We start from the raw sequence: 24,159 nt of genomic DNA, 5'->3' as shown, positions 1-24,159 counted from the left end.
GCGTCCGAGACATCGGTGGTGCTTTCCCACTGCGTCTCGGTGCAGTTTCCCGCAAACCAACGACGACAAGCAGCAGCAGAAGGCGGTGGGATCAGCTGTCGTTTCCTGGGGTTTGTTGAAAACGAAATGAAACCGCTAGAAATATTTTTTTTTTAACATGGACCCAAATTTGCAATGACAACCTTCTTGAGGGAAACCTGCTGCCTGAGAGACGTGACCACCCACGCTCACACTCACTTTCACCAGTGACTGTGCCTCCCAGGGCAATTCTGGCTCCAGCACATCGCCCAAGGACCCTTCAACTCGCTGTCGGCCAAGACTTCGGGATTGATTGCTTGGCTGCAGTCTAATCCAGCATCTAATCACATAGTCATCAGGCAGGTAAATCAAAAAGTCATGAAGTCTGCAAGATGTAAATCCTCACAACTCGGCCAGAAAGAACGGAAGCCCTGCAAGTGACACAGCGCCCCCATCTGGCCTGATATGGGATTGTAGAGGTTTCTGCCGATCCTTACCGCCACCAACCACACCCCACCCCCGCCCGCGTTCCCCTCACGCTGCCTTCTCTCCTTTACAGCGGCCCTCTTTGGCCCCTCTTTGATGAGAGAGGTAGCGAGGGAGCTTCTCATAACCAGGCAAGAGGGCGCCGATGACGCTACCCCCCCCCCCCCCACCCCCCCACCCCTTACGGTCTAATCATGGAGGTCCGGGTGAACAAACACGGTTAGTCTGCGGTGAGGCTGCCTCTCCTGTTAGATTAAATTCATCCGGGGACCACAAACGCAGACGCGCAGACCGAGAAATAAGCTGCAAACAATGAAATTCATACAAGCCTCATCATCTGCGGCTCCCTCCGTGCAAATTGCAGAGATGCTGACTGAAGATTTGTGCCTCCCATGAAATATGAATCAGTCAAAGGAGCCCGGAAGCAAGCTGAAATTGGCTGCTCTCTTACTCTAACCACACTCCTTTTACTATGGAAGCTCTAGCTCGGAGGCACAATTACGAGGAAGGGCGGCTTAATTGTAACACAAGCATATTTATTCTGGCCTCTCTGTTGTTCGCTGCCTCTGATAAGCAGATCAAGGGAATTACATCAAGTTCTCGGTGAATTCGAGGTAAAGGTTAAGTTCCGAGTGGAAGAGAAGAAAGGAAATACTATTTCAGTGCGTGCAATCTCAGACCAGCAACTTTCCCGGAAGCCAAGAGACAAAGGAGAGGTCCGTCACCGCTTTTGTTTTTTCGCTGAACAGCAACGTAACACCCCAACCCCCACCCCCCCCACCCCCCCAACCTCCCCGGGGTTAATCTTGATAAGTGCGAGACGCCGTCCTTTACGCTAACAAGGCCATTCTTGAGCGTACCGGCGCTCAGCAAAATTTCCGAAACGGCTCAGCCAGGTGGGGGTGGCACAGGCCGGGCGGAGGATGTTGAGGGATTAGAAATCAGCGGGAAGAGGTGACACTAGCAGGGAGGGAGAGGCTCTGCCCAGCTTGTTAGACACCTTGTTCGAACTCGACAGACGCTTAGGCAGGTCTGCGGTGCATGACGACAAGCTGGAATTTACCACTGCGAATAAAGTGCGCCGCCACCTTGAAGACGGAGAACGGAAAAACTCCCACGCTGTGTGAAGAGGCGAGTGCCGTGCCTCTCCGCCCCGTCTACTCCCAGCCCCTCCAGCTTTGGCACGATTGGGAGCCTTCTGTGCAGCTGCGATCCTGCACAGCCGCCCGACGTGCGACTCCCGAGCCGTTCGTTTTAAGCACCGTTTGCGCCCCCGCGAAAGGCCGCCGGTCACCTTTATTCCCCCCCCGGCGGCGTTTTTGCAGCGGCTCCCCATGCAACAACAGGGTTCCGAGGTGTTTGAACGTCTGCGCGCGTTTGGATCTATGAAGGACAAAAGCACGGAGCTTGACGTCTGCCTGCTGGCTTGTCATGAAAAGGAGGCGGGCAGTTGAATCAGTTTCCAGCAAAAGGGCAGCGCTGACTGACGACTCCGCGCTGACGAGCCGTCGTTGACACCAGCGCAGCTCCGCCAGTCTTGTACATCCGCAGATCTTTTCATCGGGAACTTTGTTCCGCCGCCGTTTAACAACAATGAGCGCGGCGAAGAAGAAAGCAGCCCCGACGCAGTGGAGTCGAAAGAGCAAACAGGGAGAAAAGAACAATCACTTGAATTAAACACATGCGATTCGGCAAATCACTGAGCGGAGGGTGGGGGAAGGGCGGTTAGTGGACACGCTAGCCGCGAGAAAACAAGACGAGGGGACGCGGAGGCGGCGCCTTTTTAACGACTGTTAAAACTGAATAAGGGCAACTCAAACAAAGTGCAGGCTTCAGAACACGCCCCCGTGCTTCAGTGGGGGTGTGCAGATGGGACGCACACACGGGCACACACACTGCTAGAGTCAGGAGGGGGTGGGGGGGGTACGAAAATGCTGACCAAGCCATCTGTCAGAAGTTAGTGGAGCTGGGATTGAATTCACAGTGCTGGACATGCAGACGTGTGCCATTTTGTCATGGCTGAGAAAATTGATGAGGGATTAGAGAGCCTTGGATCTAATCTGACGGGTGTTCTGCATTTATGCTGTGTGTGTGTGTGTGTGTGTGTGTGTGTGTGTGTGTGTGTGCACGCTCCTCCTGATGCTTCCTCCTTGAAAATATCTGCAACAAATGTTGAAGTATTTTTGGACGACCTCAGAGACTTGAGCTTTCAGAATTGTTGTTTTGTCTTTTTGCGGCACAAATCAATGGGAGCTGAGAGCGTGGGTGGAGCTTGTGTGGACACGTAAGGTTCTGCACACTCTGGGTGACTCAGTTGTGAGTCATCATTCAACTTGAATGATTCGAATAAAGTCGAGTCAGTAAAAGGAATTGCGGTTCCCATCAGAACCCCATGAGAAGCTGCTAAATCTTACAAACCTTTATTAACTCGGTTTCCTTAAGTAGCAGTAAGTAGAGGCTGAAAGAATACTGGAGGTTAGCGTTAATTAAGCTGGGAAAGTTTTAAAAAAAAATAAGCCTCATCAATAACCTCTTTACAGGAGCCTTTGGCTATTATGGATTGGCTGCACACCAGCGTGTGCTCAGAGAAAAAAAACAAAAGATTCCCACATCAGAAATAGTTTCCTTGAACAAAATGTCCGTTGTGCATTAACATGAGCGTGTCCGCGCACAGCCTTGACTTCCTGTTGGCTCTTGTAGCCCTTCCACCGAACACGGAGCGTATCGATCCCCGTACGGGCAGGCAGCGGGGAAACACAGCCTGTAAATAAGCTCAAAGATTTTTTTCTGCTGACGCCGTCGTGTTTGCGTTACTTTCAGCTGTATAAAAGGGGCCCAAAGTGCTGATGAGGCTTAAAAGGAGCAGGAGAGGAGAGGAGAAATGAGTGTTTCTGTAATAAGTCCAATGTCAAGCAATTTTTGCATTCGGGAGCACGCACACACGCACGCATATGCACGCACATGCACATATTGCGATAAGCATTATTAGCCCCCGCTATTCTAGGAGGGTAAAGGAATGTACCACGCTGAGGCCAACAATGTAGATGCATCCTCAAGTTTTATCACCGCTCTCCACACTTGCCCTGGTGCCATCCGGAACTTCCCAGAACTTCTTTCATATCCGGCAATGAGGGGGGGAAGAAAAAAAAAAAAAAAAGAAGCTCTACAAGGCCCAAAAGTAGCAAGTTTAAATGTTTACAAGTGATGATGCAGCAAGTTTTTCTGGGTCTCTTAAGGGCAGACACACAATCTTTCAAAAAAAAGAAAAAAAAATGCATGTGTGAGGTCTAAATTTAGGGGTGCACAACATTTATCAAGCTAATGAACCATCAGCACTTCAGGTTATCGGCTCTCGGCTGCTGAGCGTGGCCAACAGGTCCGCTAATCCCAACTCAATGCACCGAGAGCTTTGGTTTTTTTGGGAGGGTTGGGGCAGAGGTGGGCAGTGGAGGAGGGGGGGGGGCACTGTCACTTATTAGCAAGCCAAACATACAGCGAGACATCCAGGTCCAACTCTGGGAATGAATTATTGAGAAATGTGAAATTTTAATGATGCATTTCTATTTTCACCGCCGCAGCATCTTAAGCTCCTTTGGCGCTGAAAGCCCGAGAAGCTCCTGACCTTCACCCGGCAGCTCAGCCATTTCAACTCCTGCTAAGCAGCTGAGTCAGCGCCGCACTGGAGGATTCACATCCTTCCTCACAACGACTGACTTAGTTCTGTCGCCGTTGGTGCGGTTTAGCGAAAAGGCCAAAGCTGCTTTTGTGACTGATTTAAAGAAGGAGAAAAAAAACATTGTCTCCAGTCGTAACATAGGACCATCTGCACAAAACAAGACACAATGAGGTAAAAGTTGCCAGCGATTTCTCTTTTGGACAGCGTGTCTACCTTCCTGCACAACACGCGACACGGCGGGTGCCAACCTTTTGCAGGAGACACTGTAGCGTCTTGCTGCCGACAAACCATCTGCCTTCCTCCTCGCTGTCCTGCCACGGTGCCCATTGTGAGATTGTTTTTGTGTTTGTGCCGAAACACAAAGCCGTAAAACGGAGCCACGCGTGTGTCCGAGCGCGATTAAGCACCACAGTGTTCCTCCAGCAATGCGGAGCTTTTCGTTTTAAGAAAGTGGGGCGAGGATGCTCCTGCTGTTAGCTTGCTAAGCTAACGCTCCAACTCTGCTCCTTTGTGTTGCTGTTACACGTCTTATTTCTACCACAGTTACGCGGCAGAAATAAGAAGGAGCGTGCTGTTCCGTCTGAACTTGGTGGTTTACCTCCGCCTCCTTCCTGTTGTCTTGTGGTGTGTTCACACCACTGGGTGGGCTTTCTTTTGCTTGTAAGAGATGAGCAAGTGCTGCCGTACGACACTGCTCCTATTCATGCGCCGTCCTATTTGGTGTAACATCATTACAGGTCGTAATTCAAAGCCGAAATCAGGCGACGGCAGAAATAAAGAAGCACAAGGCAGCGAGGCTGGGAAGAATTCCGCCGGAAAAATCAATTTACAAAGCTGACTTTTTTTCAATTAACGGCAGCCCTTGGTGAAGACCTATTACATTTACCCTTCCCCCAGCCTTGCTCTGATGTAAAAACGTTAGGCGCGCTATCTTCCATAGGGACAACAAGTGTGAAATAAAAAAAAAAAAAAAAATGTAAAGGGTTATCTGTTTCCTTTGGAAAACACGCGTCTCCAATGTGTGGACGTAAGCACAAAAAGTCCTGCTGCTCACCGAACACATGCCGACGCAGCTGATATCTCGCTGGTGCGCGCCCCGCACGCCCAGGCGCGGCTAAGTGGGGGATGATTTGCATTTCGATCTTTTAATTTGCTCCCTTTTTGTAAAATTGACCTGGCTGCTATGAGTTAACGGCAGCGGGTGCAAGCCCTCCCCCCCACCCCCGACTCCCGCCGCCTCCCCGGGGGCGAGTCTGTGTGATTTCACATCCTTTGAACCTCCGCTGGAAGCCTCACTATCATCCTCCATGTGTCTGTGAGTGCGCTCCATGTTCTCGACATCAATATGGAGAGGAGATTGTATAGATGGTGGTCCAAATTTTAAAATGCCAATCACAGCTTGACACTGTGGCGGCTCTGAGCCTCGCGGTAGACTTTAATAGGGCTACCGCGGTGGATAAAACGCTGGTTTCATTGATAATGCATGGTGTGTTTGTTGCGTTCAGGCCAAAACAGAATCAGGGGCACACTCCTAAAGCCCCTGAAGGGAGTCAGTTTTCATCAAAACGCCTTCATGAAGCAGCAATAACGTTGCATCACAACAGCAGAATATAGCGGGGCTTTTAAATACGGAATAGCTCAGGATTTATCATTATTTTTGGCTGAAATGCCCCCGGGTGAATCGTTCCCAGGGATTTACAGACACATTTTACCGTAAGTCACTTCGCAAACACTCCCACTGCCGGAATTCAAATGAAGAATGACTTTTGAAATAGGAACGGCATCGACAGAAATGCATTGTCGTTGCCAGAGCGTGGCTATTAGACAATAGCATCTTATTAAATGGCAAATAGCTATCGTAAACATCGAAGCTGTATTTTGGTCGTCTTCTTTGACATCATTAAAATCAGGGGGGAAAAACTGACGAGATCTAATTAAGATTGGTAATTTCTCAAAATTACCATGCTAAATTGTTGTCATAATTATGGTGAAAATGGCAAATTAGAAAAAAAAAAAAAAAGTATAATTACAATAAATTAAAATATATTAATATTGAATAGCAATCCAGAACTGGCTGAGGTTCCTGAATGTGTGGTAGTAAAGACCAGAGACAAAGGATCTGTTATTCGGCACTCATTGGCACTAATGGAACTAAAGTTAAGTAGGCGAACCCTAATCCATAATTTTCAAATTATGAACACACAGTCGGGAAACACGTAATAGGTGCGCTTCAAATGAAGTCACAAAAACATTGCTGTTAAAAGCGTGTACAAGGCTGGTACCAAGAACCAGACAGTGACAAATAAATTGAACATGTTTGTAATTCCACTGGCTACAAATTGCTTGTGACTTCATCTCATTATTAAAAACAATGCAGTCCGTGCAAATCATTTACGCAGCCACTTCACACTCAAACCGAGAAATCGAGATTGCGTCAGAGGAGTCAATGCACTTAGTCGTCCTCGCTTTGTTTTTCACTTTTTCGCCAGACTATTCTCCTATAAAGAGAAGAGACGAGTCAAAAAAAAAAAAAGGATCCATCAATGCCAATTATTGACCTGTAATATCACTCAGGTCCTAATGTGGAATGTGGCATGTGTGCATCGCATGTTTTTTTTTTCGGTTTGTCTGGAGGGGAAAAGATAAATCACCCCTCACCCTCTGTGATAAACTTCATTTTTATTTGTTTAGGGGTTTTTTTTGTTTTTTTTTTGTCAAGTGCAACTATTATGAAAGAAGTTCTTCCCTGTGAAGCAATTAGCATTTCATTTAATTTCTTCTGCAATTTTTAATTACCAAGCGGACCACATGCAATGAAAGTGTTACTTTCCCAACTTTTGCAATTAACATTATCTCCTAATACAGTTATTATTATTTTTTTTAAACTCTGAGTATAATGTGGAAGGATTTTGTTTAGTCAGAAGTGACTTGAATCTATAAATGTGTGAAAAAATAAGTTGCGTCACCTTGCCGTTAATTTCCCATCTCTCGTTTCCCTTTTGTTCTTTTCAGTGTCGCAGCAACACAAAACTGATCAGATGTGCTGCTGTTGAACCTGTGTTGTGCTGGAGTGCAGACGGTTCTCACTCTGCCCCTCGCTGGAGTCTGTTTGCGTGCACCGCGTGCATCATCTGTTATCATAAGACGTACATTTCTCCCAATATGAAATATTAATATGTACCATTTATGAATATTAATGGATTTATTAAGGCAATTACCGTAACGGCAGCACTGCTCAGGCATATGTTGCGCTCACTAGCGTAGGGAAACGCGTTTCTACTCTAAACAATATGGATTTATTTCCTTTATGTGAGCTTTTATGTGCACACAGAGAAATTAAACTGCCTCCAAGCGGGCGCATTGAGCCCCAGCACTGCTCAGGGACCACACACACACACACACACACCCGACAATTAGGTTTTAGGTACACTATATCCGATGCATGATATTGTATATGCCATTGTGGGTTCCTCTGGAAACACAAGATGAGATATATATGCAAATTTCAATTTATTTATTCTAGGTTTTAAGTGGCTTGTGCGAAACATCAGGAAGTGAAGTGTAGCCGGCAGCTGAACTTCCACCCACTCTCACTCCTGGTGTAGCGAACACAAGAGCGTCGGCAGCCGTCCCTCTCGAACCTTAAATTGCATATTCTCTCTCTTTCTTCTTCTTTTTGTTTTCCTTTTGGACCTTGGTAATGGATGAAGACCTTTTAAAGTCTCTCTGGACTGTTCTGCATTAAAGGTAGTAGACGGGGATGGGCCATTGAGATTACTGGGCAGGAGAATCCTGAGCAAATGGAGGAGCTCGCATTAGCTGTTGAATGATGATCCCGTAAAGATATCAGCATAATATTAACTATTGATAAGCGGACAAGTTTGTCAAATATGACTACACTAATAATTGCTTTAGCCCCAAATGTTGTAAAACTTGTCAAACAGGTCAAATGGTGTGAAGCTAAGCTACTGTTGTCTCTTACCCCAGTCATGAATTGCAGTTTTACAATGTAAAAATAACATTACATGAAACTTTTGCAAATATATCTGTCTTGTACACACAGATTTTCTTGCAGAGATACTGATTGTAATCTACGATATCGTACAGCAATGGCAAACTCAATCACTCTGGTGACACAACTTGATATGAGTCATGAGAGGGAATCGAGTCACTGAGTCAGTCACCCAACATGTGGAAACTGGAAAGTTATCAATTTCATATTATGTTCAATAAGTTTTTAAAAGTACATCTGCATGTTAAGGCATGCTGTGAATTTGAGACTCTAACCCTCAGTGGATTCTCATTCTCCTAGTTCTTGAAGAGAGCATTGTATTCCAGTGTTTGGAAGACATCCAAAACATTTGGCACCAAAGAGGATGAAGAGTTTTATAAAGACTGGTTCTGGTTCTTCCTTCGCACTCCTGGTCTCTGGGGCAACAACTTTCTCAAACTTGCCATGAATTCACACTGCAACGTGTTTAAAGGACGATCCGATGCTCTTAAAGGGAATCTGGCAGCCAGCTGTTTGACGAGATGCCATTAGGCATCCTTTCAACTCCCCCACCCCCAAAAAACGAATTTGGGTCTTAACTCAGATCCACAACATTACTGGTCCCCTGGATCCTTATAATGGCCCAGACTGGCTTGAAAGAAATGCTAACCACGTGGAAAATCCCTCTCCTCTGGGCTGATAGTCGGGTGGGTTTAGAGGTGGCGCGCATGCCGTGGAGAGATTGAAGCGGCAGAAGGCAGAAGGGCAGCTGGATAAGAGATGCATTTTGTCGCACTTCACCTTTTATTTCCTATATTTTCCCTTCCCTGCCTCCTCCCCGGCACCGTAATGTCTCTGCCGAGTCGTCCGCGGTCACCGGAAAACCAGAGAGGGATGCTGCGGTGGAGATATAGATGGTATAAAGAAAGAGAGAAAGGAAGAATCCTGCAAGTCATCAGACGTCGGCGGGGCGGGCGGGGGCGGTGGCGGGGGCTTGGGTGTGGGTGGGGGTGTCTAATCTCAGGCACTGAGTGGAGGGAAGCTGCCGCGCGCTGCTGAGATGTGAAGCTTTCCAACAAAGCCGCACAGATACAAACATTTCCTGGATGGGCCTGCCGCTGCTGGGTAGGTCTCAAAGCTGCACTCATCTTGAGCTGGCACGGAGGGGGCGGGGTGCAGGCCCAGGATGACAGGGGAGGCAGCTTGAAGCCAATGAGTGGGATGCATTTGTCAGTCAGGAGACAAAGGAAAAAAAAAAAAAAAAAACAGCTACCCAAATCATCGAGTTCGCTGTATTCAGTCACATCGTGTTTTTCGGACGTAAGTTCAGGACCCCAGCCTGAGCTGTCGAAAGCCAGTGATTGTCTTCATTTGAAAAATATATTCATGAGTAAATAAAACCAAAAAATATTGCTGTTTTGGAGGAATCAAATCTTTCTTGTTTTGTCTGCTTGCACTTTGTTTGCCTTCTGCCAGCCTCTTTATGGAGTTATGTGAGCCGTGCATGGCATCAGCCAGCAGCCAGTAGTGCACTCTCAACTGGCAGCAGTGTTGGCTCCACCAACTTCTCAAAGACCTCGCACCACCACTTCCTTTTCTTTTTAGAAGTCCTGGCACGCTAGAAAATATGGACGGGTGCCGATTTTCCCCAGTGGCCAGGCGAGGTACTGCAGCAAAAGGCCAGAAAATCACCAGAAAAGACAAGATCGTAGGCGCTGCTGTGTCTCAGCTCGTCCTGACGTGTCTGTGAGTGACCTTCTCCACAATCGTTCATGTGAGTTACAGAGGTGATGATGATGATGACGGGAAGTGACACTACTGCGCATGCTCTGTGGGCCCATTAATGCGGAAGTCCAAAACGTTTTTGGCGTATATGCGCTGAGCGAGCGACTCATTCATTGAAACCAATGGGCCGCCATCTTGGACTTTGGGGGCTTGTAGAAAACAGAGATTATTTTTGCCACGTTTAGCAGTTTTGCCAGCGAACAAGTCTGCCTTTTAGCTTTCAAATAAATCTTTATTGACAATGGTCAACAGCCAACGCCAGGCTGCAGGCGCCGAGCGCTCGCCGTGGGTCTGGCCTCGTCAGTTGGGCGATGCAAGCGAGCACATTAATCAGCGGTAATGGGCTCGGACCATTGATTGGTACAGCGTGTGTTGGAAATGAGGCAGCTGGACACACTGCTGAAGCCAAACTGTGTGTGGCCAGCCTCATTCTGAAAACTGAGCACCATGCGGAATGCAGTTGTCCCGGTCTTTAAACGCACTCTCACCGGTTTCTGTAAAAACACAGGCATGAAGAAAGTCAGCAGCATTGCCGCGTTCCCCTCCTGGCCACGTCACTCCGGGGCAGCTTCAGGGAATATATTGGGCTTTCAACCATAAAATGTTGCTCATGAGTGCCTCCTTTTTGTTTGTTGTCGTTGGTGTTTCCACACAGTATGTGGCAGACATACCCAGACAGCTCTGGCTTCAGTGGGCCCTTTCAATGGACTCTGATTGGATCAAAAAGTAATAACACCACCTCCTCAAACTGTAACAGGGTGTTTACATGATGCAATTTTGTTCAATCTGATTATTTACTCCATGTAACCGCACCCAGTGATGGTCCCATCACATCCGTGTTTGCTCAGTGGCACCCGAGTGCTGCTGGGAGGGAGCCGGTTTGTTTTGATGCACAAGCACAGCGGTCACAAAAACTGCCGCACATAGATGTAAAATATATCCTATAGGCGACAACAACATAACTTTTCTTTCTCAATACTCCAACGGCTGCTGGTCTTTTAATGCAGGGTGCTTGGTCTCTGAGCAGTTTTCAAGGGTCGGTCACCGCATGTTAAGCAGAGTGGCCTTGCTGCGTTGGAATCTTCTGTCGAGATCAAATGCGTGTTGGTGGTAGGACTCCTGGTGTTGTCGCTTTCTTATTCTTGGAAGTAAAGTAATTGAAATGAAGTTCAGCATTCTTTCTCTGCGGCCCGGTACCAAATGACCTAAAGACCGGTACCTGTCTGCGGCCCTGGGGTTTGGGACCACTGCCATGGGGGATGAACACAGAGATGATTTTTTTCAAAGTGCTTGTTGGAATATTGTCACAGTTCCAACATTCCAACAAACTGTCCATGAGAGAGGCCATGTTAAGTGCTGTGAGTGGAGAATCTTACGCTGTAGTTATTATTTCAAGAAAAAAAAAAAAAAAAAAAAAAAAGTGATATCATTTTGTTGCAAGATTGCAGTAATCCCAACTGGGAGCCGACATCAACTGAGCGTACTCTGAATTTCCTGCCTCCGTTCTGAGGGCTGTAATGAACTGCTGCTTCTGCTTCTTTCATCCAAGAATGAGCGATGATGCAACTTTGAATGGAAGCCTCTGAGCGGCTGCCGCTGGTAATATGGATTTTTAAAAAATGATGCTTCCTTTGATAGTAGTCGAACCGGAGTCCTGCGCTGAGACGCTCTGACCCCCTCCTCACTGTGGGCAAAAAATGGGAGCGGAGAGACGGGATGATTATTCCAACACGCTCCTGCTGATGCTGCTGGAGGTGGGAGTTGCATAATTAGACACCCTGAGCGCCTCACGCCAAACTTTGACACCACACTGGTATAGTTTTAGCGCTGTGGTCAAGTGAAGTCGGGGTGATCAGTCCATTATAGATTGTATAATTCAGCCATTTGGTGGAAACATTCAGTGGAAGTTCTCTGGTGTTCAATTGGATGCTGTGAACAAGGATTCAGAGTGTTCGAGTGTCTGTCCTTGAATAATTTCCCTTTTCTTGTTATATGCATGGAATGTGCGTTTTCACGCTCATGTTCACGCTATAACCTTGAGCTTCTACGAGGGAGCGCCACAAGGGGGAGCCGGTCATTCCAGACGAGATATAAAGGAAGTTGACATCTGTCCGTTCTTTCATTATAAACCCCCCCTTCCCCTTTTCACATATGAATCCATCATAGAAAGCGTTATTATCAAGATATATGTTAGACGAATGTGTTGAGGTGTGACCGAGGATGTGTGTGGCGTAATATGTTTGCGCAGGTTTGAGCATAAAAGTTGTTGCCATACAACCAGTAAGCTAACCACATTAGCCATCTTAAATGGCAACCGCGATGTCATCGATGTAGCGTGTGCTGTGCTAGCGTGGGTGCGAGTCACTTTTGTGTTGTGCAGTGCGGTCTGCTAAGGGTTGTTGTTGTTGTTGTTGTTGTTGTTGTTGCGATGACAGTCCTGTCACTGATCCGGTGGAGAGTTCCACACAGTATAGCACTGTACTGACGTCCACTTCCAGTGAATACAGACGAGATGTATAATAATATAACTCCTAAGATATTAGTTTGCATCAGTCTATTCTTTCATTATAAGCCAACCAGGGCTTTCACATGTACGTTCTGCTTTCCAAGTCAGAAGGAAATACATAAACTGCCTCACATGTCTTTCTCGACTTGAAAATAAATCGATAAAAACAGTTCAAAATAAATATCTTAGCAAGCATTTTTATAGCACAAATCACAAATTCCTGACAAGTTGACTGCTTATTTAGCCAGCTGGTTGTCATGTCAGTTCAAATATGACACACAAAACGAGGTGTCTCAGAGTGGAAGGATTGGGATGTGATTTCAATCGGCAGAAAATATCGCAATCGCCTCTCACGTGACGAGAGCGAGAGAGAGCAGGTCTGTCAGCGGAGGTGTGGCGAGGCCGAGCGGGCAGCCAGTCACATCGCCAATTAGGACCAGCAGCCATGTGGACGGCTGTTTAATTGACCAATCAGCTGCGTAAACATCCTTCTGTAGAGGTGGACAGGAAGTGTGGCAGCAATTAGCAAGGCTGCTGGTACTAATGAATATGAAAAAAAAAAAGAAAAGGCAGACGGTGAGCAAACAATTTCTCAAAATTAGGGCGAAAGTGTCGAGAGCTCGGCTGCCACAAAGAGTTGTGTGTTTTTCCGTGTGGGAGGAGAAAGTAGAGAAGTGCTGCTTTGCCTGTAGCTACAGGAGGGTTAGAGCAGAGTGAGATATTTTTTGGTGGTGCCGATGGAGAGCCGCTCTGTATCCAACAGAGACAAGAGGCGGCCTTTGAAGCGTCAAAAAAAAGAAGAGAAAAAAAAAAACAGCTCCAGCTCAGCTTTCTGGAGATTTTACAAATGAACTCGCACGCAAACAGACACACTCAACTTATCCTTCCTTAGGCTTGGGACAAAGATGGTGAAGAAAAAGAAGAAAAAAATGGATTGCACTTTAGATATAACGTTTGAATGGGAACTGTATGTTTGGCAAATGAGCGGATGCATGGGACTTAATTGTCTGCCGGGACTCAGAGAAATATATAGGATTACGTTGATTTCTGGCCAACTGCCTGGATAAAAGAATTGACAAATATGAGCAGGATCACACGGAAAACACGGAAAACTATGGGGCGTTGTGCAAATGAGCCTTGTTGCCTCTCAGGGCTCATTACTTTTTTTTTTCCCACATTTCTGTCGTCCTTCGAGAAACTCTTTCCTGAGAGCTCTTTGGGGATTTGAGGAAGAACCAGGTTGCCAGTTAGCTGCTTAACGGGAGGCTCGTACTCAACAGCAGATTTGCGCTAGAAAAAATGATCGACTTGAGATGTGTTGCGTTAAACAAAAATGTCACAGTTTTCATAGAAAATGTGGGAAGACCCACCTTTAACTTCAGTTTCACTCAAAGGCTTTTTTTCCAAGTCACACCTTCACCAATAGCCAACGTTACAGGATCAGACAGAGAGACTGATGATACACCACAAAAGGTGGTTTTTCTGCTTTATTAGCAACCTCCTGTGCAGTCCAGTGTGATTCCACTTTAAAGTGAAGAATGACCCCGCAGACAGCTGAGCGGACACCGCAAACGTGCAGCAGCGGAAATCTGAATTGAATACAGGAGCAGATTGCTGCCCTTAGTCTGCCTCTGGGCCTTCGGTGAAATATGACGTCTAACAACAATTGCATGGCTGGAAAAGTGCACCTGCAACACAACCTACACGGAGACACACACACACACACACACACACACACACAGTGAGTGAGATAAATACCACATTTGGAGTAAAAAGCCTGAAAGGGAGATGGAGGGGACAGGGCAAAAAAAATCAAAAAAAAACCAACAACACGTAAGAACAGAGGCAGAAAATGAAAGGGCCACTAGATAAAGGGAACACGGGGCGACGTGGGTGTCACATATATCACTGAGGCTGGGCGAGAAGGAGAGCGCCCGTTGGTCTGGGCTGACGTAACGGTGATCCCCTGTCAGCAGGATGAATGAGGCTAATTTCATATAACAGACTTCAATAAAAGGTGGCGAGGAAGAGCTCGCCGGCTGCGAATCAATCCTCGCTGTCGGCGCCGCTCTGTGTCTGGTGTAAATATCCGACGTTTGTCAGTGACAGTAACTGTCTTTTTTTTTTCTTTTCTTTTTTTTCTGTGCCTTGTTTTGTTTTTGGGTTTTGCCGCTTAACGATGAAATGTGAACATGTACAGGTACTCCTTAATGTTTGAGTATTTGAATTAGTAATACTGGGTTTGCATGACGGACAACTTTTTTTTTGTTCAACTTGCACACCTTAGAATAGAATAGAATGCCTTTATTTATCCCCTAGTGGGGACATTTACATAATCACAGCATCAATAAAGAGCAAAGAGAAGAAAAATTCTATTGTAACCCTTTGGCATTGAGACAGTCCGCGGCAACAACGTCATGTTTGAACACAAAACAGCAGCATTTATGTTGAGCGGTGTTCTAATGTCACACCTTTCGAGCTTTTCAATCGTTTGAGGAAGTGGATTTCGGGTTGCCTGTTTGGCAACCTGAAATCCAGCCAAAGGTTTGAAGCCAGGTCAGCAGTGAGCCTGCCCACCGACTCCTCTGTCATTTCCCCGTGTCTGTGTTCAAGGATCAGATCTATTAATCCAGACGTGGTCATTCAGTCAGCAATCTTCCCCCTCTCACCTCGGCGACAGCCGTGCCTTTCTTTCCCATCCCCCTTCTGCCTCTTACGCCTTTCATTTCCTTGTCCCCTCCAGGTGGAGAGGTGCCCTACACCACGCTGGCCACCCGGATGATGATGGGCTTCTGGTGGATGTTCGCCCTGATTGTCATCTCCTCGTACACGGCCAACCTCGCAGCCTTCCTCACCATCACACGCATAGAGAACTCCATACAGTGAGTGTTCAGCTCATTCTTCTCTTGGACCCAGTGTGGCGAGCGCTCAACTGTGGAACATCTCGCTCTCTGAATGTCCCGCCATGACGTGTCTACAATTATAATGCCTGTAATCTTGGATTTGGAGCAATTCTGATGCGTGCCGTCTTGAAAACCTCCAATATGAACAATTTCACAGTTCTCAGTTTTATTAGCTTCCCCGCTAGTCGAGAATATTCTTCCTGGACTCCTCATCCATCATGCAAAAAAAATCATATTATACATGTAACAAAACATCACATCACATGACGCCACTACATTTAAAATGAAAAAAAAATAGAGTGAGAAAAGCATCCGACCACAATACAATTTTCAACAAACAATAAACAAGACGAGCTCCCAGGGTTAAGTTTCATTGACAGAAACACGCCACTATTGAATAGTACTCCTACAGATCTTTATGATATCAATACTGCCCCCTAGGGTGTTTTAGTGTCACACATCGAGAACAAACATGTAGCGTTTCTTTAAGAATCACCAGTATTAGCCAAATGCCAACCAGCCCACATACACATAGCTGCAGTTGGATCTAGACAATGCAGGAGAAATGAGCGTCCTTGGAGGAGGAAACATCATCGGCTGCAGCCAGGCCACGAAAACAAACCTCATCATTTCCTCCTCCGTCCTCTCTGCCTCTCCGCAGCCTGGGAGGACAGCAATTTCCTGTCTGCTTTAAAGTTTACATCCACCGCGACACGTGTGTGTTCGTGTGTGTGCGTGCGTGCGTCTGTTTTCAGACATGTATGCAACGTGGGGAACGTGAGGGCAAAACAAACGCGGCGAGGGAACCAAACGAGATGCGCTGTGAAAGGATGCGCTGGCGGCCGTGTGTGTTCCTCTCAGGTTGCGGGGGAATGTATCAAAGCTTAATCATTTTCACCCACGCGCTAAGTCACACACACACTTTGCTCTCAGCTCCGTGCCCTCTGTTTATCTATCCTTGTGATAATATGTTTGCCTGCCTCTCTCCTGGTGGCACTAGGAAACGCTCATCTCTCATTGGACTAATCAGCATGCCAGAGCATCCGCCATGCCCGCCAGTGCCACACTTAATTGTGCTTGGCTTCGGAATAAACAACATTTATTTCTTTTAACCTCATCGCTACCTGTCCCCGTATTAGTCCCTGTCATTTTGTTCTCCTCCGCCCTCAAGTCGTCGGGCGGGCCAGGCCCTCCGCTGCCTTCGAGGGCCGTCATCTTTTCCGGCGTTAATTTCACTTGACGAACGTTTCACATAATTCCTCCCTTATTAGCGATTTCGACGCGGTTTTCTGCCACAAACGAGTCTCTTTCTGTCACGTCCAACGTCCGTTTAGCTAAAGGAAGGATTTCCATAAATTTAAAAGTCTTTATCTTTTCATGTGTTGACTCTTCCGGGGGTGGGTTGGGGGGGGGGGGGGGGGGGGGGGGCTTTTTTTGCGGCATGAACGCTCACTGAAAGAGCAGGACTGGCACGGCCCCGGGCCACCGTGAATACTGCGGGTGAGTCATGAGAGGGAACACGCCCAAAATAAACGGAGAAAATCTGCCCGCTACGCCGTCGCCGAGGTGAAGCTGGAGTGGTTTCGAGAGAGTCGTTAAAAAGAGGGGAATTAGAATGGAAAAGGAGCGAGTGAGTGAATGCATGGAAGGCGGACTGGAAGGGATGGAAATCCAGCTGTTTCACTAAGCTGCCGGGACAGACAGGAGTTTTTAAGTATTAATGCCCTTGTTTCATCCCGGAAATGAAATAAGAAGTGAGTGTTCAGAACCCTCTCTGGACTATTTCACGCTTGGATGCCCCCCCCCTCCTCCCCCCAATTTCAGCGTGACTCCTTTAGGAAAACAGGCGGAGGGATGGCAGAGGAGAGAGAGAGCGAGCGAGAGAAAGAGGGTGCGAGCGTTAAATGGTGGAAATGAAAGCGAGGGCACGGAAGAGGGATACGAGATGGTTTTGAAAAAGGAAATGGGAAGGTGAGCGGCAGAGGCGAGGAGGAAGAGAGAGGGTAGAGAGGTGGGAGGGCAACAGCTCGGCGTGGCTCAAAGATTCACGAGGGGGAGGCGATGCCGGTGCGCTGAAAGATCGAGTCAGAAATGGGAAAGAGAAAGATTTATAACAGATGCCCAAAATATCAATTGTTCCATAATTCTCCTCCTGTAAATGTGTCTGCTATTGTTGATGTATCCAATCGCACATGGAGAGAAAAAAGCAGTTTGAAGCAGCTCAGCAGAATCCTTTTGAAAATCAGCATTGTCCAATGATCACAAGGACACCGTGAGCACCTCCCCAAGGAAACAGGTAGCAGGTGGGTACAAAGAGACTTCCTGTCGTACCTTCTAGCTCATCATCACACAGCAGGATGTCTCACGATGTTGCAGTTGTGGAGGTAATGGTCCAGAGAGCCCGATCTTTTTACTGAGCCAGCCAAGTAGGTTTTTTTTTTTTTTTTTGGGGGGGGGGGGGGGGGGGGTTTCCCCCACTGCCGAACAGAGATGGCAAGATTTCCCTTGAATGGAGTCCAGCTTCAGCCAATTGTTAACGCGATGTGTCAAGGCCGCGCTAACTTTGGCTGAATCGTGAAAGGAGTCGTTGCCAATTGTTGAATCGTTTAGGAGCCGCAAGGGCACATTTCTGAAGTATCTCCAAGACTCTAAACTATTCTATCCTGGTGAAAAATGAATGCGCAGCATGTTCGTTTGTTTGTTTTTTATGAAGCAGTACAGCCACCCTGTCAGAACGGCTCAGTGGAACAGCTGTGCGTGTCTGAGGGCCACAATTAAAGAAAGTCACATTTTGATTTGAGTCCACACAGATGGTTAGTAGGTCAGGGTTTTACTGCCACCAGGGAATCAAAAGCCTTTTGTCATAAAGATGATGAACTGACCGGGGCTCCAGTCTGGGATTCTGGAAATCTGGGATTTAACAGGGTGTCAGAGCCCTCTTTGTCCTCCGCCTCACGTAATGAATATCAGACTCCTTAGAAGGAACTCAGTCAGCAAGTTTTCGCAAGCATAGCAACCTGTTTCATTTGTCCGGGGACAAAATGCAAGCGCCTTAAATAACCTTTAGGCTAAACCTGAAGCTCTATCTCTGCAGTGTTTTGTGAAGGACGTCTGACACCTTCACTCTGCAGAAGCATGGTTGTGGGTTTTATTCCCAGGCTTGCGGTCTGTGGCCGTGGAGTGCGTGCATGTACTCCGACTTCCCCCTCACATCCCACAGACACGCACATTGAGCAAACTGGCAACTCTGGATTCAGTGCAAATTGTTATAGAAAAGAAGTGATGGATGGATGGTTTTCTTTTTTTGTTCCCCTTATCAGTAGCCTTGAAAACACAGCAGGGTGACCACGGTGGAAAAGCAAGAAATATTGATTATCGTAGTTTTTAGGGGGGTTTTTTTTGTCTTTATTACACACACACACCCACGGTCTCGCACACGCGCACGCGACAATACATTTAGCTGCTGCTCACTTCATTTACTTGCTCATTGAGCTGCTTAGGGGGAATATAATTGGTTGCAAAATGAGCAAGCATACACACAGGAAAGTGTGTGTACAGCCGCACACACACTTACACACACAAACACACACGCTGACATTAAATCCTAGCATAACATCCCAAAAAGACAATAACGGAACATAATTCACTCGCTCATATCTTCTTGAGACACTGCACACACACACACACACACACACACACACACACACACACACACACACACATGCATGTGCACACTTTACATTGTAATAAATCTATCCGCTGTCCCTTTTTTATTTAAATTCCAGCTTTTGCCATTATTCCAACCTGTGCTGCAAAGAAAACCAACTCATCCCCGGCCTTGCTTTAATTATGTTGCCACAGGTAGACAGTGTGCCATTCTAATGGCCTCCTGGGTCGTAATGTTAGTACATAAACCCTAGCAGGTTTGGATTTTTGGACACAGGTCTTGTGCATCAGTGGCTGTCGTTACATGGCCCAGAAATAATTGGATTAAACGCCAAATCAATCAAAATCATGTCAAATAAACAATCGGATTAAATTGGCCTGTTAAGGTTGGAATTATGACGGGAGGAGGTGAATCAACTTGTTGTTGTTTTTTTGTCCCATTAGATCGCAACCTTCATGTAAACAGATAACCTGATTTGATCAAGATAAAATAAAGAGCAATTACATTGCAAAACATTCATTGATAAGAAACCACGGTGTAAGTTCCACTCGTGATGACCAAACAATGAAGTCCGCATCGCTGGAGCCACTTCGGTGCCTTCATGTCCACAACTGTGCACTGTGCCAGTAGCTTCCCTCACTGTGGAAGTCTTATTCACAGGCTCTGCGGAACCGTTGGAACATGATTGAATTGGAGCTCGCCCAGTAAAACCAATCCACCACAGGGAATCTAAGCCGGCCCAGCGTGCTGACCGGCAAACACATTCACGGCGGCCGAGGCGCAGGCGAAGATTATTAAGGCCAAAGATTAACTGATGGCAATAAAAATTTAATGTCCGCAGAAAACTTCATTAAAATCTTGAAAGCAGTATTTTTTTAAGAGGAGGTCAGAGAGATCAACTCCCATGAGGAAAGGGGGCGCTGCAAGAGCCGTGACCGTCTATAAAATGCATCAATGTGTTTCTGCTTGTGTGTGTGTGTGTGTGTGTGTGTGTGTGTGTGTGTGTGCGTGTGTGTGTGTGTCTCCAACTATGTGCACATTTTGTTTTGTTTTGTTGTTGTTGTTTTTCTTATTTGTCCGTACAAGCAAACAGCACAGCAAACACTTTTTCCCACTTCCTTGTTCACGCAGTCCGGCGCACTCCGAAGCACAGCGCACGCCTCGCTCCTCACAAAGCCAGACCTGCCTGCTTCATGTTGCATTGTCTCGGGTCCACGGGTGGTATGTAGCAGCCATTTAACAAAGAAGTAGAAATTAGTTCCCGCCAGAGGTGGCAATTTACTGCTGAGTGGTTGAGCGAGATATGGTGGGAGGGAGGGAGGAAGGTGGGAGAGAAAGAAAAATCAACAAAAGAAATGGTCACACCGACTTTCTTATGTAAATCTTTGTGAAAATGGTGGTGGCTGGATGGCTGATGCATTGAACATCTTGCAGTATGTTGGACTTTTTTTTTTTTTTAATATAAATTCCAGAATTCAAGGGTGTTGGTTGACTTCTCTTTCTTTTTTTTCAGACAAATACCTCTTTAAGCAGAATAGTATCTCAGTGGTACAAGTTACTGCATGCGTCAGCAGTTGTCTTTCCCTTGTCTCGTCATCCATCCACCTATTCGCCTTCCTCAGCTGTAAATATATGAACTCCATATTTTTGACTTCTGTAACATTTCTGTAACCCCACTTTGTGTCCTTCTTCTGCTGAGAGACACATGATTCACTTGTTTCCATCCAGGCTGAGTTACACACACTGCTTCCTCTTGCTTATCAGGTTTTCATTCACTCTGAACTCATGGTTCTTGACATAAAAAAGGAACTTAGTTTACTGTACATTTTCCTTTTTGTGCATGTATGTGGAAGTGGGTTCCAGGACAATATAACCCTATAAATAGAGCCAGTCAGGTACAACACAGTAGAATAGAAGTAATGCAGAGTCTGTAGTGCTGAGAATGCGCAAACATGGTTATATTTGCAATATTTGAAGATTTTGAGAAGAAGTTTGAGAACATTTAGGTTGAGCAAATCAAGCGCTCCCTTTCTCTATGGACGTCCTACCTGCGCAGTAAACGGTCTGACGCTAACTTTCCCCACGTATGTGACCGGAAGCATGGCATCGATTATGATATTTTGCGCGCTATTTTCCGCAAATGTTCGGCAAACATTTCTCGAGGGGGAAAAAACAGTTTGAGTTTCAACACCACAAACCTCATTAGCCACTTACAAAAAAAAACAGCGTCGCCACGACGGTGTTTTGTGTTTATACCATTAGCTCGAGTCAAATCTGTCAGAGCCCACACTTCACCTGAGCCAGTGTCCGCTAGAATACCGGAGGAGCAACCAGTCCCGTTTCAAGTGCCTGGTGCTGCTGGCTCCTAAATATCTGTCTGCGCCATGCACCGGTGTCGAGAGTGAACGTCTGTTTTCGGCTGCTGGACGCGTGATGGACGAGCGCAGGAACCGACTGTCATGCGAGAAGGCAGAGATGCTGCTCTTTGTTAAAAAATAATAATAATCTTCCCCCGATCCACCCAGAATTAACAGTAGAAGAATAGTTGACTCCAAGTTTAAAATGCACAGACACGCGCACACACACACTCACTTCCTTTTTGTGTGATTCTTTGTTTTGTTTTGTTTTTTTTAAAAAAAAGAGAACAGTTTATACCTCAGACGAATGTTGCCTCAGTTTCTGTTTACATAGACGTAGATGTCTAAGCAATATAGTTTTTATTTATGTTAAAGTGCACGTTTCAATTTTTGTTTCTGCAGTGAGTTAAGTGTCAGTTGTACATTTCTATTGTATTTTTGTTTTGAGAAAGAATACAATGCACCTTTTCAGTTTGGAGCACTTTTTAGTGCATTTATACAGATGTTTTTGTATTGTTGAAGGCTACGATGCACCTTGTTAAGTTTGCAGTATTTGTTAGTGTACTTTATAAATTCCTTTGCACAGTGGTTGGGGACTCCTAGAGGCCTTTTTTATTTCATTTTCAACATTTAATTCTAGAACCTTTCTCTATATATATTCTTACATATAAATCAGAATTGTTCTATTGGTAGGAAAACCAAAAAACCTTTATTGTACTGTGAGTCTGCGCTTTTATCTATGTTTTTATGGGCAGTATTTTAAGCTTTGACCAATATAACAATCGTAACTCAGGCCAGATTTTACACACTGGACCTTTAAAGTAAACACCCTCTTTCTCTGACTCTGTGAAAACCACTCGCCCCTCTCCCCAGGTCTCTGCAGGACCTGTCCAAGCAGACGGAGCTGCCTTACGGCACAGTGCTGGACTCCGCCGTCTATGACCAGGTCCGCTCCAAGGCCATGAATCCCTTCGAGAGAGACCCCATGTACTCGCAGATGTGGCGCATGATCAACCGCACCGGAGGAGCCGACAACAACGTGGACGAGTCCAAGGAGGGAGTTCGCAAGGTCAGTCTGGCCGAGGTCTCGCTCCGGTCTGGCGCCGCTGTCACAGTCTTGTGCTCACCGAAATCAGTGTGTCGGAGGGTCACTGACTTTTGCCTTTAGCCGCGAGAGGTTTTGAATAACCACAGAATAACAAGTTAAGTCATCGAATACGACAGACGGCGCTGAATGCTCAATGGATTCTAATTGGACAGAAGAGGTCCAACAGGTAGGTGAGTTGTGTAGTTCACTGTGCTAGCAGTCATTAGGAGCAGACCGCAGTGACCTCAAAGTGATCTGAATAAAATTCCAAAAAAGGAGGTCTGACCCTCCCAGTGGCAGAGTCAGTGGTTGGTTTCCCGGTCATTAACCCTCTGCCTGCTCGTTCAGGGGAGAGAAACAAACGATTAAATAGGGAAACAAAATTTCCGTCTCTTTTTAATTACTGTCTGCCGAGAAGGAAGTCGGAAGTGTCTTCGTGTCTGCCTGTTGACTTTGAGCAACCATTGTGTCGCAGCCGTGTCACAACAGCGGTTGCGTCGCCGCCACAATACCGTCACGTGGCCGCCAGCCGCGATATTTGGCGTGAACGCGCTTCCTGTCAAAAGACGCGGTCGTCATCACGCAGCAGTTAGTCACCGCGAGCCTGGACGGGAGACGCGAGTGCTGATAGAGAGCCGAGCGACACCAGGACGCTCAACAAGATGTAGCACTCTGTGTCACAGGTGCTTCTAATAACTGTTAATTACGCAAACTGTCAGTCGCTGTTGCGACGAGCCGCCCGCCTGAAAGAAACAGTCCGTTGACGGAACAATTTGCGGCGGTGGCGCGAAAAAAAAATGGATTGCATAAATAAATAAATCGTAAATCTGTGTTGTGGCTGCCATCAATGGCAGCAGTGGAGCTGTTGCACTGAAGCGAGTGTCTGGGCCAAACTAAGCCGTGACTGCCGCCCCAATAACTACCTCAATAGTGAAGTCGTTGTGGTTTTCTACCTAAAGAGGAGCCACGCCACATTGCCATAGTCATTCAAGTTTACAAATATCACAAAGAAATTTAACATTACAATTACTGATGCAAATACAAGTGTCACAGAGAATCGACTCATACAAAAACTGTGAAGACGGTCTAGCTGTAAATACTCAACTATTGAGTGGAGTCAATTAAATGAAGTTATGCAGCTCACCAGTTGTTGACAATGAGACTCTTTGCACACCACTTAAAGCAGCCCTCGCAAGAAACCCTAGGGGGAGCTCTAGACAGTCGACGAATCCGGCGAAGCTGACCGGAAGTCAACAAACCGCCCTTACTCGAGTGTTGACTTTCTCTCACTATTCTCTAACATTTACTTATTCATGTTAATGATGTCGAGCGGGGATACTTGTGCCATATTGAACTGCGCTAATGGCGTGCCTTAGAATTTAACTCTGGAAAAAGAACTAATGTGAAATACAAAAGCCTCTACTGCACGAGGAATGCCCCAACATACAAACTAACAAACAAAAGAATGAATGAGTTAAGCGTGTATTCACATAGAAAGTTACAATACACGCTTCGCATTTTGGGTTTGGGTATATTCGGTGTCCCACCACAGAAGTTCTAATTAGCCTACAGTGAGGGAGCCATTTAGACCTTCAACCCATTAGAAGATTTTGAACTAAATTCCTTTATGGCCTTGTCAGAAAAGGTTTACTTCAGCAGACTTTTGTTACCGAAGATAATCCT

The 24,159-nt window shown here is 46.4% G+C and overlaps 1 protein-coding gene across 4 annotated transcripts in view; it reads left to right on the top strand.

Moving 5' to 3' along the window:
• grid2 (glutamate receptor, ionotropic, delta 2) overlaps positions 1 to 24,159 on the top strand; it is a 393,648-nt gene that overhangs the window by 318,016 nt on the left and 51,473 nt on the right. For all 4 annotated transcript variants that reach the window (XM_076014679.1, XM_076014682.1, XM_076014681.1 and 1 more), the window contains 2 exons: positions 15,206 to 15,344; positions 22,263 to 22,458. In XM_076014679.1, coding sequence (XP_075870794.1) covers positions 15,206 to 15,344; positions 22,263 to 22,458 — 335 coding nt within the window. The remainder of the gene's footprint in view (positions 1 to 15,205; positions 15,345 to 22,262; positions 22,459 to 24,159) is intronic.

The sequence above is a fragment of the Nelusetta ayraudi genome, unplaced genomic scaffold (genome assembly GCF_046127955.1).
Source record: "Nelusetta ayraudi isolate G7.1 ecotype Tasmania unplaced genomic scaffold, CSIRO-AGI_Nayr_v1 ptg000170l, whole genome shotgun sequence".
NCBI lineage: Eukaryota > Metazoa > Chordata > Actinopteri > Tetraodontiformes > Monacanthidae > Nelusetta > Nelusetta ayraudi.
The sequence above is the reverse complement of the archived record's forward strand: the minus strand, read 5'-3'. Positions and strand labels throughout refer to the sequence as shown.